The sequence below is a fragment of the Monodon monoceros genome, unplaced genomic scaffold, assembly GCF_005190385.1.
Source record: "Monodon monoceros isolate NGI ecotype Baffin Bay Population unplaced genomic scaffold, NGI_Narwhal_1 Super_Scaffold_3, whole genome shotgun sequence".
Lineage (NCBI taxonomy): Eukaryota > Metazoa > Chordata > Mammalia > Artiodactyla > Monodontidae > Monodon > Monodon monoceros.
This window is the reverse complement of record NW_021703780.1, coordinates 61,819,202-61,836,379: the sequence shown is the minus strand read 5'-3', so window position 1 is coordinate 61,836,379 and position 17,178 is coordinate 61,819,202. Positions and strand designations below refer to the sequence as shown.

Below are 17,178 nucleotides of genomic sequence, written 5' to 3'. Positions count from 1 at the left end.
TCACAGTACTCAAGGCTGGGAAGTCCAAGATCAAGGTGCCGGCATGGTGGGGTTTCTGGTGCAGGCTCTCTTCCTGGCTTGCAGATGGCTGCCTTCTTGCTGTGTCTTCACATGGTGTAGAGAGCACGCAAGTTCTCTGGTGTCTCTTCTTATAAGGCGTTAATCCCATCCTGAAGACTCCGCCTCATCTAAACCTAATTACCTCCCAAAGGTCCCATTTCCAAATACCATCTCACTGGGGCTTGGGCTTCAACATATGAATGTTTTGTGGGACACAGTTCATCCATAGCACCTGGTGAGGACACGGAAGAGCCAGTGACTGGTATAGACTGTGCTCCCTACAGGATCTCCCCCAGGTGCCACCTCCTCCTCCTCCCTCCTCAGTGATGGAGGTGAGAGATTGTGGTCCACAGGCATCCTGTATTCATCTGTCACCTCTCCTTGGGATATGTAACAGAAAATGGGCACTGGATTGCCCCAGGCAAACTCTTCTTGTGATGTTTTATAGTCACAGGCGGTGAGGCCTGAGGTGTACGTTACACTGAAAAGGACAAAACATGCCTTGTGTTAAACATTTCTAGACATAATTGTACGTTTGCTATTGTTAGATAGCAGAAAGTGCTAGAAACCTTGGGAGGCTCAGAGGTTGGGGGTATCTGGGGGCCTCAGGGGTATCTGGGGGCTTCGGGGGGGTGTGGTGAATAGCCAAGAAAACCCAGAGAACTTTCCACAGAGCAAGTCCCTTTTCCTCTTTTTATCCAGAGCCTCCAGCTAGCCATCTCTTTCAATTACCTGAAAGAAACTGTGCCTGATGAATTACTTTTGTGTGAATGGGTTGTTCTAATTTGGAATGTGGTCCGGTTGGTTTTAAAAGTGCATATTTGCTTTATGTGTCTTCTTGCCTGAATTTTAGAAGTTCGGCATATGCTGGACAAGGTATAGGTTCTGGAGTGAATGGCACCGGGTTTGTGTCCCAGCCTTGCCACGCTCTAGCTGTGTGATCTTAGACAAATTTCTGAGCCTCAGTTTCCTCCCCCAGAGAAATGGGACTAATTCCACCTACACCACGAGCAGTCAGTGAGGCACGGAGGAGCTCACGTTTGTCAAGAACCTAGCACAGCGCCTGAGACAAATTCAGCGCTTGGTGAATGTTTCTTCACCTCCCCCTTTTCTTCCTGGAGCCTATTTTATGTACAAATATGTAAAGACTATTGCACAAAACAATGCAATGAGGGAAAAATTATTGTTTATTTATCCCGCCTTTGGTAGGAGCTAGTTTACATTTAAGTGGAAAGGTGATATTCTTCCCTTGATGTGCCTTGGGCAGGTTCCTCAGTGGGTTGAGGTGTGGTGTCACTGCACAGATGGCAGAGTTGGCAGAGGTGTTTCCTAAATGCCTTGTTGAGAAACACGTAGAGGAGAGGGTTGACGCAGCAGTGGGTGGTGGCGATGATTTTCATGATCTGGACACTTCTGTTCAGGTTGTAACTACTCTCACAGCCATGCAGGGAGAAGTGTTCGTTGAAAGCAGACAGGAAAAGTGCAATATTGTAGGGTCCCCACATCAGAAGGAAAACAACCATTATGGTGAAAACAAGCTTGAAAACGTCACAGTTCCTCGCCCCACACTTTAATGTTTTCCTCATTCGCACATAGCAAAATACAAAAAAGAACAGTGGCAAAAGAAATCCCAAAATGTTCATCTTTAAGGTCATAAAATGCTTCCAGAATGTCTCATCAGCTGGTAGGAAGTGAGGTCTGGTAAAGAAGCACTTGTGTTTCTGGCTTTCCATCTGAGGTTTGTAAAAAGCAAGTTCAGGCAAAGTGACCAGAATGGCTGTGACCCATGCCAGAGCACTTGTGAAGATGTTGCCAGCCACCATCCTGCAGGCCGAGACAAGCCTTCTCATGCGGAAAAACTCCTGGTACCTTTGCACAGTCAGAAGGACATTGAAAAATGCCTCACTGTACAGGCCTATGGAGTAGAGTGCCACGAGAATTTTACACAGGGGGTCACCAAGAACCCCCTCACGTGAGGCCGTGTAAGCCCAGAACGGCAGGGTGGGCAAGAAACACAAGTTAGAAATTGCCAAGTTGAGGAAATAGATATTTTCCGCTTGCTTGAGTCCTTTGTATTTTACCAGGATAAGCACAACCAAGATATTGTCCAGGAGGCCAGCTGTGAACACCATGGTGTAGAGGTAAGGCACCAGCTGGGCTGAGAGAATCTTGGGCTCGTATGGGGTGCATGGTTCTATTTCGTTGTTACTCAGATTGTCTTCTATGAGGACATCATAATCCTCCTCTGGTGCTGACGTGTAATTAGCCATCTTCAGGCTGCCCTGTGGAGAAATGAAAGATGATTCTCCCTTCATACAGCTGTGTGGTCCGGTCTACAACTCAGAAGACTGAAAATAAACATTTCTTTAACACGCCCTATATCCTGAGAGCAGCTGCTATGATTCATCCCTTCATTAAGCACTTAGGTGTTTAGTAGTATGCGAGCTACCACAGGCAGACAAAAGTAAGCATTACCCTTCTTCATATAACTTCATTCTCTTGGTAGAAACAAGACTTGCCTACCTGAAGCCATGTAGGAAAAAACACAATTAAAGAGAACCAAGTACTGGGGTTTAGTTTCACAAAATTGGTGTCAGTCGCAATTTCTGTGCATTTAAAAAGTTTGCTCACCCCCCGTAACAGCTTCCTGTGACAGGCGGAGAGGTCTGAGTTCTTCTCTTGAAGGATATAAATAAATGTTTGCAAAAGCGAAACCACCCTAAGCATTAGCATGGACATAACTGGTTAAATACATTGAAGACTTACCACTGACCGAGTTCCTAGGCGGGGAGGGTATGGCCTCCTGACCTACCATCCGAGTTGCTGTGGGAACCGTCTGGGCCAGTTAAAAGCTGGCTTCCTTCAGAACAGCTGGCCCCTGACCCTTAGGGCCAAGAGAAACCACTGTTTATCCCCCTGGTGGCTGTGTTCCACCAGTCACACATCTCAGGGACTAACCAAAATAAAGCAACTTGAAAGCTCCCCCAGACCCCCAGAGAGTTTCTTAAGCTGCAAAGAGAAACCGGGAAGTTGTTTTCTCCTGCTGCTTCCACCCCCACCCCGTACCCCGCCTTTGATTTCCCTGTGGCCATCCTGCTGGCTGCCCTAGATAAGGGAACTAAGTTACTGCTGCTTCTCAGTGATACTGAGGGAGGGATAGCAAAGTGCTCTGACATGTAACTCTGAGCAGGTGGTGGCTTGCAGCAGAGGAGAGAAGTGTCACATACGATGACTGTGTGTCCAGGCCCAGGGGCTTGAGGCTCCTATGTAGCATTTCATCAGCATTAGCATATGGGGCTTCAAGAACTTGCAGTGAGAACCACTGCTTTGGTTTTCATTGTCCCTTTTGAGAGACGCTGTGTGCTTTGGCTGAGGAATGGGGCCCCAGTAGGGTCCGCTCTGGGGACAGTGGAAGCTACAGAGTGATGTCAGTTGGCAAGGGGGTGGTGCAGAGACAAAGCCTCAGTACCAGTGCCTGGGGGAAATTGATGTGAGGGAACCAAGGAGTTAGGCAAGATGTTAGGAGCTGACCCTGCTCCTAGAAGGAGGGCCCAGCACAGGAAAATGCCATGGTGAGGATGCAGAGGCTCCATCAAGTCACATGCAGAGAATGTGAGGGGAACAAGTTCAACCCCTGTTTGAGGCTGGGGTGGGGTGACGTTTAAGGCCAGAGAGAAAGGAAGCTGAGAGTCCAGATTTGGAGTGGTGGGAGGAGGGTGTGGGGAGGAGGAAGGGGATGGGGGCGGTTTGGAAGAAAGATGAACTGAGAAAAAGAACTTGAAATAACTGGAAAATCTGTATGAACTTCTCCTGGATCAACTCTTTGTACCTGTGATGGACCTAATTTGAGGACCAGTCTTGCATGTTGGCTTAGCGTTCATTTCGCTGGTTAAACGACATCTGTTAATGCCAAAGATATGTTTGAGGTGGTAGTCGGTGCAGAATGTGGACCTGCCAAAATAGAAATAGAACTGAGGAAACTATTAAGGGAAAGGAAAAATAAACATTAAAAGGGCCTGGACAAACATGTGATCGAGCATTAAATTTAACTCAGAGGGAAACTCATGATGTTCCTCCGTATGGAGGGGTTGGGAGGGGTTGGGAGGGGTTGGTGCTGGTGGGAACCTGGCTGTGAATGTTTCCCAGCAGGTCTTCCCCCACCGCCCGGCAGTATGGCTTCTGTGAGTGAGTGAGGGCCACCGTGCCCTGCTTCTTCCTCCTGGGGCTCAGCCCCCTGCGGCTGGGCTATCTGTAGCCACGCCAGTACCCCCAGAACTTTGACGGAGTAAGTGATGGTGGCTCGTGGTGCTTTATTGCCTGATACTCACTGGTCAGTCCCAGGCAGGGGACTGAGGGTCAAGTCAAACTTTGAAACTTGAAAAACCCTGTGAACGTACGCACTGCATTATATGGTTAAGTGGAGGAAAAGGGCAGCAAGCAGGCACCTCATCTGTGTCACAGAATCATGTGAAATTTGAAGTTTCCTAAAGAAGGCACTGTTTGGTAACTTCAGGATCACCCTAACTTCCTGATATTTGTATGGCCTTCACTTTCTGAATTATTTTATTTTGGCTTGATTCCCAGCATTCTGCTTATCCACACCCAGACATGGGATTCTTTTTTTTTTTTTTAATTGAGATATAATTGACAAATAACATTGTGTAAGTTTAAGGTGTACCGTATTGATTTGATACATTTATATTGCAATATGATTGCCATGATAGTGTTAGCTAACAAAATTATCAACTTTTCTGGTGGTGGGAAAAATTAAGGTCTATTCTCTTAGCAATTTTAATGTTTATAATACAGTTTTGTTGTCTGTAATCACTGTACTGTGTATTAGATCTCTAAGACTGTGGGATTCTTGGAAATTCTAAATTGGTAGGTAGGAATGGTTTAAAGGTCTGAAGTTGAGGCAAGAGGAAAGTTGTATTTACCATTCTAAAATCTGGAACTGTAATAGGGTCATTATTATTGGTGAAACTTCACCACATGCTGTGGCTTTGGCATGTAGCTCACAAACCTTACCTGTGAGGGTCTGAGTTCCTCTTTATTACTATAATTAAATCCCAGTTTTTAAAAAATTAAAGTATAGTTGATTTGCAATATTATATTAGTTTCAGGAATATAACAAAGTGATTCAGTATTTTTATAGATTACACTCCATTTAAAGTTATTACAAAATAATGGCTATATTTCCCTGTGCTGTACAATATATCCTTGTTGCTTGTTTATTTTATATATAATAGTTTGTATCTTTTAATCCTTTACCCCTATCTTGCCCTTTCTCCCCTTTCCTCTCCCCACTGGTAACCACTAGTTTGTTCTCTACATCCGTGAGTACCTTTCTATTTTGTTATATTCATTAGTTTGTTTTATTTTTTAGATTCCACATATAAGTGATATAGTATTTGTGATAGGATATAGTATTTGTCTTTCTCTGACTTATTTCACTAAGCATAATACTCTCTAGGTCTCTCCATGTTGTTGCAAATTGCAAAAATTTATTTATTTTTATGGTTGATACTCCATTGTATGTGTACACACCACATCTTCTTTATCCATTCATCTGTTTATGGACACTTAGGTTGCTTCCATATCTTAGCTAATGTAAATAATGCTGCTATGAACATTGGAGGGCATATATCTTTTCATATTAGTGGTTTCATTTTGTTCTGATCTATACCTAGGAGTGTAATTGCCGGGTCATATGAAGTTTTATTTTTTTGAAGAACCTCCATACTCTTTTCCACAGTGGTTGTACCGATTTACATTGCCACCAACAGTGTATGAGGGTTCCCTTTTCTCCACAGCCTCACCAACTTTAGTTTTTTGTGGTCTTTTTGATGATAGCCATTCTGACAGGTGTGAGGTGATGATAATTTTATTGTGGTTTTGATTTGTATTTCTCTGATGACTAATGATGTTGAGCAGTGTTTCATGTGCCTGTTGGCCATCTGTATGTCGTCTTTGGAAAAATGTCTATTCAAGCTCAATCCCAGTTTCAGTCTAGGAAACCGTCATGTTATAACTCTCATTCCCCCATACATGTAGATCACGCATTTATTCAATTCATTTATTCAACAAATGTTTGTAAAGTGCCTAGCATGTGCCCAGCACTGTTCCAGGTGCTGGGGACACATCAGCAGGCAAACATCCTGACCTTCGTGGGACTTACATTACAGACAAAAAGAAAATAAGTAAGTAAATTGTAGGGTGGTAGGAGAGAAGTTCTGTGGAGAAAAGCAAAGCAGGGAAGGAGGCTAGGAAGGGCCAGGGTGGTGGGATTGCGTTTTCCGTAGGACAGTCAGAGGAAGCTGTGCCGGCAGGGTGAGGCAGCCGGTGATTAGGCCCAGTAATTTATACTCTCTTTCTCATTTTTTTCTGGTTTCTAAGTTCTTACATTAGGGAGGTTGGAAGACACACTGGGTGATGACTTTATTAATAATTTTACAGGAGATGCAGAAATATTCTTCACGTTACATTGACCCTCAGTAAAAAAAACAAGCAAAGGATGCGGTGCACCTGTTAGTAATTTATTGCCTTTCAGCTCCTAACCCACCCTTCCTTGCCTTGCTTTGTGATCCTTGAGCTGAACCCTATAAGCATTTCTCCTTTGCCAGCTGATGTAGAAGGCTCTGAGAATCACAGGAAGAGGCAGGGGCTTCTCATTCGGTTACAGAATTTTGTTATTGTTCGTTTGTTTTTGCTCCTTGGGATGACCTGACAGTGCTGTGTGGAGACCGAGTGGTGCCCACCCTCTTGTGGGTCTCACTGGTACCCCTGCAGGCAGTTTCCTGCTCACCAGCCCCCAAGGGCCTCACCTTGACAAACTTCCTGACCATCCAGTGGGTTGCAGTCACCCTCTGTAACAGGTCTGAATCTCAGCCTTGGGAGGGAGTTCCTCTTCCATGTGTGTTCCTTCTCGGGTGCTCTGCCTCAGTCTAGGGGCCTCTTCCTACCTCTGCTTCCTACTCCCTTAGACAGTTAATCCCCTTTGAGTAGTTAATAATTCTTTGTAGTAAATGCTCTTTGGTCAAATTACTGGTATGATTCCTGTCTTTTGACTGGATGCTGATTGATAGATACAACATTAAATTAGTTGAGCGAAGGGATGGAAGGGCGCTAGGATGCTGAATGCTGGCGTGATGACATTTTCAGAGGTCTAGCTTGTTATTGAGAAATGGGTATTCAGAACTTTAGAATTACAATAATTTATCTATTCCTTAAAATGGCTTCATCAAATATCAGTGTTCTCAGATTATCTATCTGTCTAACTAATTTTTATTAGCAAATATTACAGAAAATTAGGTAAGTATAGGAAAAAAATCTATGATAATCCCAAATAGCAGCTATTATAATTTTTAAGTAGCACTACTTTTTTTTTAACATCTTTATTGCAGTATAATTGCTTTACAATGGTGTGTTAGTTTCTGCTGTGTAACAAAGTGAATCAGCTATGCATATACATATATCCCCATATCTTCTCCCTCTTGCGTCTCCCTCCCACCCTCCCTATCCCACCCCTCCCGTGTGGTCACAAAGCACCGAGCTGATCTCCCTGAATAGCACTGCTTCTTAATGGAAAGTGTGTAAAAGCTACTCTTAGAAAACAATTTTCCTCTGGATTCGTTGTTTGGTACTGAGCAGTAGATTGAAGGGGCCTATACCTACATGTTATAATTTTAGGGATTCTGAGAATGTCTCATCCTGCCCCCACATTTTCTCCCACATCTTGGCTAAGCCTAAAATGTCACCTTAGTGCTTAGTCCTCTCAATACCTGGGCTACCTGGGAGGGCAGCGAGGGGGAAATGATACTTCCAGAAAACAATTGTATTGATGACCAACCCTGAAATATAGATTTTATATGTACTTGCTGGAAGAAAAATAGTTAACTGTATCCTTAAAAACCCTTTCTCATTTCATGTCTGGTTTATTCTGCTTTGTGCTGAAAGGTGTAAAAAAAAGTGGGGGTGGACTTCACTCAAGTAGGTTTGAGAAATAGGTGGACTGAAAATATAAAGCAAGTTTCTTTACTACAGTGCTTCTCAGAACTCTTCAAGTGCTAATAAGCATTAGGATCCTAGAGAAAGTATGCAGCATTTCCCAAAATTGTTTGATCATGGAATCCCCTTTTAATTCTTATGCAGTTACTTATGGACCAAGGACTCTGCAGGCTGTATTTCGAGAAATGTTGCCTCAGACATACAAATATTGCTGTGTTGTGTGGTGGCCATGGGGATGAGCATAACTGACTGAGGATCCCAGCTTCCTCACTCTGAAATGCATCCTTGCATCCATGCTGAGGCCATGCCAGCCACGGGCTGCTCCCAGTCAGTGGCCCTGTTAGGGGCACTGGGACAGGCCCATTCCTGGGAGATGGACTGGTGCTTCTCCCTAACCTCACTTCCTCCTTCTCTCCTTCCCTTGTGGTCAGACCTGCATTGTGATCCGGCAGCTTTCCCAGCTTCTCCCACCTCCCTTTGCAAGCTCTCTCAGAGACGTTTCCTCTAACACATTTCTTTTATGCCACGTCCCATCTTAGCGTCTATATTTTGAAGAACTTGTGCTAACACAGCCTTGGAAGGGAGACATCAGTCTCTAGAGAGTCTTGAGTCCTTTGCTTACTGGAGAATGATACGTTCAGCAGCATCTTAATACTTCTCTCATCTTCTTAACCACCGTCTACCTGTGGTCTGCTGGGGTCAGTCTTTTTGGAACACGTAAGGCCACTTGATGTCATCGTGCCCCCATCCCCACCATCTTCAGTCAGTGCCTCAGGTCAGGTACCTTCTCACATTTCTCATTGCCATTCTCCTTTGTGCCTCCTCTGCCCTCACCTCACCTCACCTCCTAATGTTCCTACCATCTGTTGTCCCTTGAGGATGCTCCTTCTCTCTCTCACCCGCCTCACCCTTGGGGATCAGAAGGTGACGTCCCTGGCCCCAGGTGACCACTTGGTGACCATTACTCCCATAAGATCTAATAGGTACATATATAAGAGACTACTGTGGTCTCCAGCCACTACCCTCTACTCCACCTCATCATTACCACTGTCTGCCTGATTGCCCCCTTCTTTTATTAAGACTAGTGTACGTGGATAAGGAGCTTCTCTTCACCCCAGTTTTCTCCATCATCCTGGTGACTTAATTGCCCATGTTGACCCCCATGCAGGGCCCAGGGCTTTCAGCTCATTTACTCAGCCTCACTGGCCTTCAGTTTCACTCCACTATCGTCCACACTCACGGTCAGATTTCAGGTTTGTTAAGTTGATCCACCACTGGACTTTCACAATAAAATCGCTCACTCTTCTGATCACAACGTCTACCCCTTTGGTCTCCCTCACTCCATTCGCTCCTTCTGTAACTGTCGTCATTCTTCATCAAGCCCTCCAGCCTCTGCCTCTCAGCCCCTCCTGTGGTTGCATCCCCCTAGTCTAGCTGAGATCTAATAGTCTATCACGTAGTCATTCTCTGGTCAGTACCCTGAGCTCCCTTGACCACCAGCCTTAGATCAATCCATCAATCTGCTACTCCCTGCCATTCTTTATTTGAGAATGTATTTCTGAGAATAGCTGGTTAAACTCACCTAGCCATGAAGACAAGATCCATCACTCATTTATGGTCTCCCATCTCAGCTGGCTTCCAGAGATTTTTCTAGTTTCCCTCGTAACTCTTCTGAATATCTCAAATTGTCACTTTCTCTCATTTTCCATTTGCTACTTTGAGCAATTTAAAGCTCTTCCCATCTCTTCAAATGCCCATTCCCATCACCTACATTTATGCTTAGGAGATGAGCTCACGTTCTACAGTTTTCAAACTCTCTCACCTCCCTGGTCCCCAGCTTCAAATTCTCCATTCTTCCTCTTCCACGGACAGAGTTACTCCTCTTATATTGAAGGCTGGCGTCTCCTCCTGCACTCTGGATCTCATTCTGTCTAACCTCCGTTAGTTGTTTCCATGTTTTGCTTTAGCTACAGCCTCTCTTTCTCTATTGGGTTCTCCAAAATTTTAAAATGCTCAGGTATCTCCCTTAAATAAAGACTGTAAATCCACCCTTAACCTCACACATTGCTCTAACTACTTACTCTACCTCTTCCCAGGCAGCCTTCATTCGTTGTCCAGCTGCTTCACGTTGCTTACTCCCTACTGAGTCCCCTCTGGCCTGGCTTCTGTCCACACCGTTCCCCTGAGATTGGTCTGCCAGGGTCACCAGCAACATCGTGTGGTGACATGTAATCAGTTGCTCTGCCGAGTTGGGCCAATGCCCCATAAACGAGGTGCCCAGTATCTCCCTGCCGCCCAGCTGTGAACACCAGCCCCACCAACAGAATTCTGAAGTCAGCACGCAAGCACAGCTGCATCCAGGGCTGCCCAAGCTGAAGCAGTGCTTACCCCTGTAGAATCTCAAGAACATTAGTGTGGGGCTTTCTAGTAAAGATGGCAGAGTGAAGTAGGGCCAAGGGCTCTTCCTTCTCCACTGCCTTGTAAAACGACTGAAAAATAGTTTCAACAAAAATTCTAAAAATTTGCCAGGAGCGACTGAACAAGAAATAGGGTACAATCTTGTACCACAACTTTGAAATGTGGTACATTTGAATTGCACCTAAACCTAATCCTACTACAGATATGGTACTGAAGAAAGAAGGGAAATCGTTAAGTCCTGAGAATTATTTCAGTGTTCTTCAATTAGGAGACAGGGGGACTCAGAGGGTGAGTATGTATCCCTAGGAAAAGAGAGGGGAAACACCTGCTGAGTAAAAGCCCCCATATTCCAGAAGGGTTTCTAGGATCTTTCATCCTCTAAGACAGTGTGCCGAGTTAGGGCAATAAGACAGATTCTGTTAGAGTGGAGTATACCTTTGTATACACTGAGTGGGTTCTGGTAATAATATTTTGTTCCTTTTTTAGGATTTTGATTCCTTATAAAAATACTTTTAATCAAATCATGATTTAATCAACCCTTTCAGAGTTCTAATCCTATAGTTGTTAGGCCTGCCAGCTGTCACTCATGGTGGTCCATTTACTTGTGTGTTTTGTAGTCTCAATGTGAGTTCATCTTTATTGGGGATTATTTTCTCTGCAGCAGCTTCTTCCTGACCTGAAGTGGGAACACTCCCTTCCGGAGGAGTTTTGCATTTGTTTCAGCCAGGAGCACTAAGATATCAATGGCCTGAGATGAGGTTTCCTGGCCTGTTTTGGGGTCTCCCATTTTGAGGGTATTGTAAAATTGAACCTCAGATTTTCACGAGGTGCAGGTTTTGGATTCTCAAGAGATTTCCCCCCTACCACGTAGAGCCTAGGCAGAAACAGGTAAGCTTACTTATTGTCATCTGCCTCTGGGCAAATTTCTTCTGGTCCACCTTTTCCCAAGCGCTTGCTTTTTGTCAGGACTTCTCAGTTCCAGATGTCCATCTCACGTAGCCTAAGGCCTTATTGTCTGCCCACAGGTTGGAGTTACGCCTAGTGGCCTTTTTATGTGTGCGGCCTCTGATTTGTCTCCATGAAGACAGTGATCAGAATGATAAATATCCAGTGAGTAGTGTTTCAGTGCGTATTTGTTGAAAAACATCATTCATTTATTCATTTCCCATGTATTTAGTGTCGACTGTCTCATAAATCTTCCTTTTGCTCTTCGGTATCTACTCTCTACTTTCCTCCACCTTGATTTATGTCCAGGGAGCCTTATCTTGTAATAGCAGACTCCTCTGTCCTCTGAGTTTCAGTTGCGTTTGGCCAATGGGGAGTTTTAGGCAGGAGATTGGAAAGTGAGGTCAAGGGATTTAGCTCCCTGGATCCTTCCTGGTGGGTCTCAGGGGTCACCTTCCCGGCGGGGCTGATGTGTCTCTTGACCTGTGAGCAGCTTTTGTCAGACAGAAGCCCCTGCCCCCCCCTTTGCCCTGTGCTCCTTGTTCCTAGCAGCAGGAATGGCGGCCTGCTCTCACTAGCATCAGGTACTGCACTATGTCCTGTGGTTTCCCCATGCCCTGTCTAAATCTTTGTAAAGAGTCCTTTTACCAAACTTTCCTCAGCTGCCCTATTTGCGTGTGCCATTTGTTTGCTGCCAGGACCCCGCAGGACACATCTCCCAAGTGCCAGGAACTTTGCCGGGTCCCTGGAGAAAATGGCAAGCAAAGTAGACCCCTTTTCTGCCCTCGTGGCATTGACTTTCCGGAGGGAGCTGGTCAGGTGCATACCTGTTTATAATTCAGGGAGTCATGTGCTGTACGGGGGGAGAACACAGGAGCTGTGGGAGCTGTCAGCAGGGGCACCTGGCCCAGCCTGAGGGACCAGGCAGGGTTTCCCAGGGTGGGAGTCTTCTAAGCCCAAATTCTGAATGGGAGTTAGCCAGACGAGGCGTGCATAGGCCTCTTCCCCTCTCCTCCCTTTTCCTCCTAGTGTCTTTTTTTTCAGGTCCTTGAGGGACCATCTACTTGGATGTCAGAGATGGAGCAAGGGAAGGGAAAGTAACACAATTCAGGGTAGAGACATTTTATTACTTACTGGCATCTGTGATTGAGTTTCTGTGGAAGAGAAAGTTGAAACCAGGAATCAGACTACCTTAGATTGCGTTCCTGGTAATCCAGAGCCCTCAGGGACGGAGGTCTTGTTGGGGCAGCTTCCAGGAGGCACGCGTGTAAGGGTGTGAGCGAGGCAGGACCGGGCAGAGGGAGGAGCCACCACGATGTGAGTACAGCACACACCTCAGCACAATGTGAGGTCTCACCCGGTCCTGTGTGGAACTCCGGGGTGGTCTTTGAGCGCCATCCCACAGTGAGAGCAGGGCCCCGGCCTCTGCAGTCCCACTTCAGCCCGTCATCGGCCTCAGCCACCTCATGGGCAGGTGGGTCCTGGTGGCTGAGGGTGGTTCCCAGTGAGGGGGGCAGCAGCCCTGTCCCCAGGACTGAAGTGGGCATCTGGGCAGAGCGCTGCACAGGCTGAGGGTTCTGGTTTCCCGCACATTTCATTTACCCTGAATGACAAGAAATGGAAACTGAAATTTTCAACACCACCATGTGTCGTAAGACCGTGAAACCCATGTGTACGGTGTACGGAGGAGGAGTCATGGGCACAGCGAGGCCGCACTGCCCGCTCACTCCACTTGACCGCTCCCTTGGCTACTCACCGTTGTCATCAGGGTGTGAACAGAAGAGTGGAAGAGGAAGTGGCTCGTCCCTCCTGCCCACCCCCCGCAACATTCCCTTCTCCGCCTCTCCTTCCCCATCTCACTGGCCACACTCCAGCTTTCGTAGGGTCGGTCGTGTTGGACAGTCACTGATTGGATACTAACCGTATCTTAATTAGGTAAGAATGTTTTTCTTATAAACAGTGGTAAAAGGTAATAAACTAAGTAGCATCTCACTTTAAAAATAGTTCCTTTAACAGAATTAAATCATGGTAGATTTTAATTGCAGGATGGGGTTTGCCTTGGTCCTCAGCCTGGCTGGTTGCTCTGGGCCCCTCCAAGGGCCAAGGCCCATGTGAGCCTCACGTTTTGGAGACTGCAGGCTGGGCTCCCTCCTGCCCAGTGCTCCCCCAGGCTGGTCCTCGAGTCTCCTCAGAGGCTCTGCAGCCATTTCCTTCCAGGCCCTGGGGCCTCCGAGGACTCTATTTGAGGTGGCTCCTATCTCTGCCTCAGAGTCCATGGTCCCATCCCTTCCTGTCTCATAGGATTCAGCCACACTCTCTGGAAAGATCATTGGAAAGGGCACTTCCCTCTACCAGTAGACCAGGACCTTCAGACTACAAAGGCCAGTCCTGTCCCCTCGGGAGAGCCCAAAACTTGGGGACAAAAATCATGTTTTTCTGGGGGAAGGAGGAAATATGATTCTACGCTCCTTTGCCATGAGTTGGTCCAGGAAGAGACAAGGCAGGAACCACTAAGTTATTGTGCCTTTCTGATTGCATCATGGGGTCAGGAGATGTTTTTTCCGTTCTTATCTTGCTTGGCAGCATCAGACATCACTGACACTTCCTGTTCCTCCCAGAGCTCTCTTCTCTGCAGTTGGCTTTGCCCTGCCCACTTTCTCCTTCTCCTCCTCTCGGGCTCCTTTGCTGCCTGTGCTCCTCTGGGTTCTGTCTAGAGCCACTTGTCCACCCCCCACGGTGTTCCCTTCCTATGACCCCAAATGTGGATCTCCACCCATTTGCTCTGCTGGGTTCAAGGCCAGCACATCCAGCGTCTCTCGACACTGCCACCTGAATGTCCTCCAGGATTTCTCACTCAACCTGTCCTAAAAATTGAACCCATCATCCCACACCCTGGAGCCAGTGCTCTCCATCCCTTTGGGCTGGGGCCCAAGCCTTGACCTCTGCCACTCACTCACTCCCTAAATCCAAATCTTAATGAGTGGTTCTCCCTCATAGCTTTCAAATACATTTATTTCTCTCCACACAGAGCTCTTTATCTTGGTAGAGGCCCCCGTTGTGTCCCAGAAAGAGCACTGCCAAAACGTCCGCCTAGGGTCCTTGCCTCCCTTCTCGTCTTCTTTCAGCACATCTGCCACTTGCCAGGGCCATTCAGGGTCCAAAGTATGCGTTTACTCCCTGGCTTCAAAGCCCCCTCCTCCTCCACTGGTCTACACTCCTTTAGCAGGGTGTGCGCGGCCCATACTCATTTGTCCTCTACTCGCCAGCCTCCAGTCCCAATTTTTTCCACTCCCTTCTCACTTTCCCCTGTCATGAAACCACTCACCATCTGTTCCCTGAAGCCACCTCTTCTCTGTGCCTCTGTGTTTTCTCATACACTGTTTCCATTGAAATTCTTCCACTCATCCCACATATATACACTTTTCCTTGTAATTTCTCCTCATATAATAGCCCCCTCCCCCCCCAGCCCCATATGCACACAAACTGGATCACTGAGAAAAATATCTGGAACTGCTGTGTTCTAAGGTCACCTGGCCAAGGGGGCTTGGTGGGGCACAGGGAACACACACTCACTAGGTCTGCACATGCTGTAGGGAAGCTGAGAGCATCTTTGGTGGGACCACTGTGGGCTTGTCCTGCATCATCAGGTGTGGAAAGGCTGTGGAAGTGGTGGAGTGACAGGAATGGGTGCCTGTGGATAGCCTGAGTCTCCTGTGGCCATGCAGAGTGTCCAGAATGTTCCGTGAGTCTGGAGTCAGCTGCAGCAGTCTGTGCGGGCCCTGATCCAGGGTCCTCCTTGCTGAGGCTGGAGGAGGGTTCTCAGCCGTGGCACTGCTGACAGCTGGGGTGGATACAGTTTTGTTGTGGGGGATTGTAGGATGCTGAGCAGCACCCCAGTCTCTTCCCAAGCTGTAACAACCGGAATGTCTCCAGACGTGGCTGGATGGCCCCTGGGGGAAAGTCATCCCCTGGTTGAGATTCACTACACTAGAAGAATCAACCATGGGAGTCAGGGGAAAGGGGAAAAATTTTTGGCAACGGAGCACCGAGCAGAAAATGAATTGTATGCATCCTGAATTTAGCTGAAAAATCACGGAGTTGGATTGAACATGCTAGGAAGGATGGAATGGAACTTTGTGTTCTGAAACAAATGCAGCTCAGACTGAGGAAAAGTATGTCTGGTTATAAAATAGTTTCATTCATGCTTCTGAGCATGGGACCTGATTTAACCCTGATTTGTCAGAAGGCCCTCCTTGGTTTTCAGGCTTTCGCTGAGCCATCATCACTGCCAGGAAGCCAACTCTGACAGCCCAGCACTGGGCTGGGAAGCCCTCCTCGGTGCTGGAGCATGCCTCACTCTACGCTGTACAGTTGTCTGTTTACTTCTCTGGATCCTGTCTCTAGACTCTTGTATCATTCCGTGAACACAGGAACTCGCGCCCCATTGTGTCCCTAGCACCAGCACACTAGCTTCTCTATAAGTATTTTTGGGTATATAAATGATTAACTTAAAATGCAAATCCCCCGAATTAGTGACACTTTTCCACTGTAATCTGTTAGTTACCCTGTGCTGGGTGAAAAATGGGAGAGGAGGTTTTGATAGAGGAGGAAAACTGTGCGGTGGGAGACAGCACTTTAAGAGGGGCAGAAGGGTTCACTTTCCAAAAATGATATTATTTTGTAATTAATATAGATCCCTTAAAAAAGCAGTTTCCAAAAGGACAGAGAAACACTTTGGGGTCTTCCCTGGTGGTCCAGTGGGTAAGGCTCTGCACTCCTAATGCAGAGGGCCCGGGTTCGATCCCTGGTTGGGGAACTAGATCCCGCACGCATGCTGCAGCTAAGAGTTCACATGCTGCAACCAAGGAGTCTGCGTGCTGCAACTAAGAGTCTGCGTGCCACAACTAAGAGCCCGCATGCCACAATTAAGACCTGGCACAGCCAAAATAGATAGATAGATAGATAGACAGACCTGGCACAGCCAAAATAGATAGATAGATAGATAGATAAAAAGAAAGAAAGAAACACATTGTAGCAAAATGCCTGGTGTCTTGGTCACATTGGGTTGGCTGTAACCAGTCACTGTAGATGGGGTGGCTTAAACAACAGGCATTTATTTCTCACACTTCTGGAGGCTGGGAAGTTCAAGATCAAGGTGCCAGCAGGTCTGGTGTCTGGTGAAAGCCTCCAGATGTCCATCTTCTCCTTGTATTCTCACAGGGGAAGAGCAGAGAAAGAGCAGGCTCTCCTGTCTCTTTTATAAGGGCACTAATGCCAGTCATGAGGGCTCCACCCTCATGACCTAATTACCTCCCAAAGGCCTCACCTCCAAATACATTGGAGTTAGGATTTCACATTGGGGCTACATTGGGGTTAGGATTTCAACAAATGAATGGGAGGCGGGTGGTGGTGGTCACATTCAGTTCACAATAGCTGGTGAACAAATATCTGTGCATCTGTGGATGAAACCTTCCACTCAACTGGAAAAAGAAGGGAGCGGCTGGAAAGTGTGGTGTGGAGAAGTGCTTCTGCTGCACGTGTAGGGGAAGCAGGGACTTCTATGACTGTATTGTCTGTATTCCTGAAGGCACCCTATGTGCAAACAGAGAGCCACTCAGGCTTACCCAGCAATGAAGGGAAGTGCTGGCAGATTCTTGGGGTTGATCACAGGAGAGGAGGAATCGCCAAGCATCTGGCCCTGGGAAAGATGTGACCTGGGGCAGTTCTGTGTTGGGACAGCCTCCCCCC

At 46.9% G+C, this 17,178-nt stretch overlaps 1 protein-coding gene and 1 non-coding gene across 2 annotated transcripts; one reads left to right on the top strand and one right to left on the bottom strand.

Annotated features, from left to right (window-relative positions):
• Window positions 1-1,234: 1,234 nt before the first annotated feature.
• On the bottom strand, window positions 1,235-3,062 carry CCRL2 (C-C motif chemokine receptor like 2). The gene is made up of 2 exons (XM_029243915.1): window positions 2,827-3,062; window positions 1,235-2,342 (listed from the first exon to the last, which is right to left on the bottom strand). Exon 2 carries the CDS (start codon window positions 2,328-2,330, stop codon window positions 1,284-1,286), a length of 1,047 nt encoding a protein of 348 aa, XP_029099748.1. The 5' UTR covers window positions 2,331-2,342; window positions 2,827-3,062; the 3' UTR covers window positions 1,235-1,283.
• Window positions 3,063-16,173: 13,111 nt separating this feature from the next.
• On the top strand, window positions 16,174-16,246 carry TRNAR-CCU. Its single transcript has one exon. It is a non-coding gene; the product is annotated as a tRNA-Arg (tRNA).
• The last annotated feature ends 932 nt before the right edge of the window (window positions 16,247-17,178 follow it).

Bases quoted from the DNA above. Each gene is read 5' to 3' on its own strand.
- CCRL2 (XM_029243915.1), bottom strand. From the start codon at position 2,330: ATGGCTAATTACACGTCAGCACCAGAGGAGGATTATGATGTCCTCATA.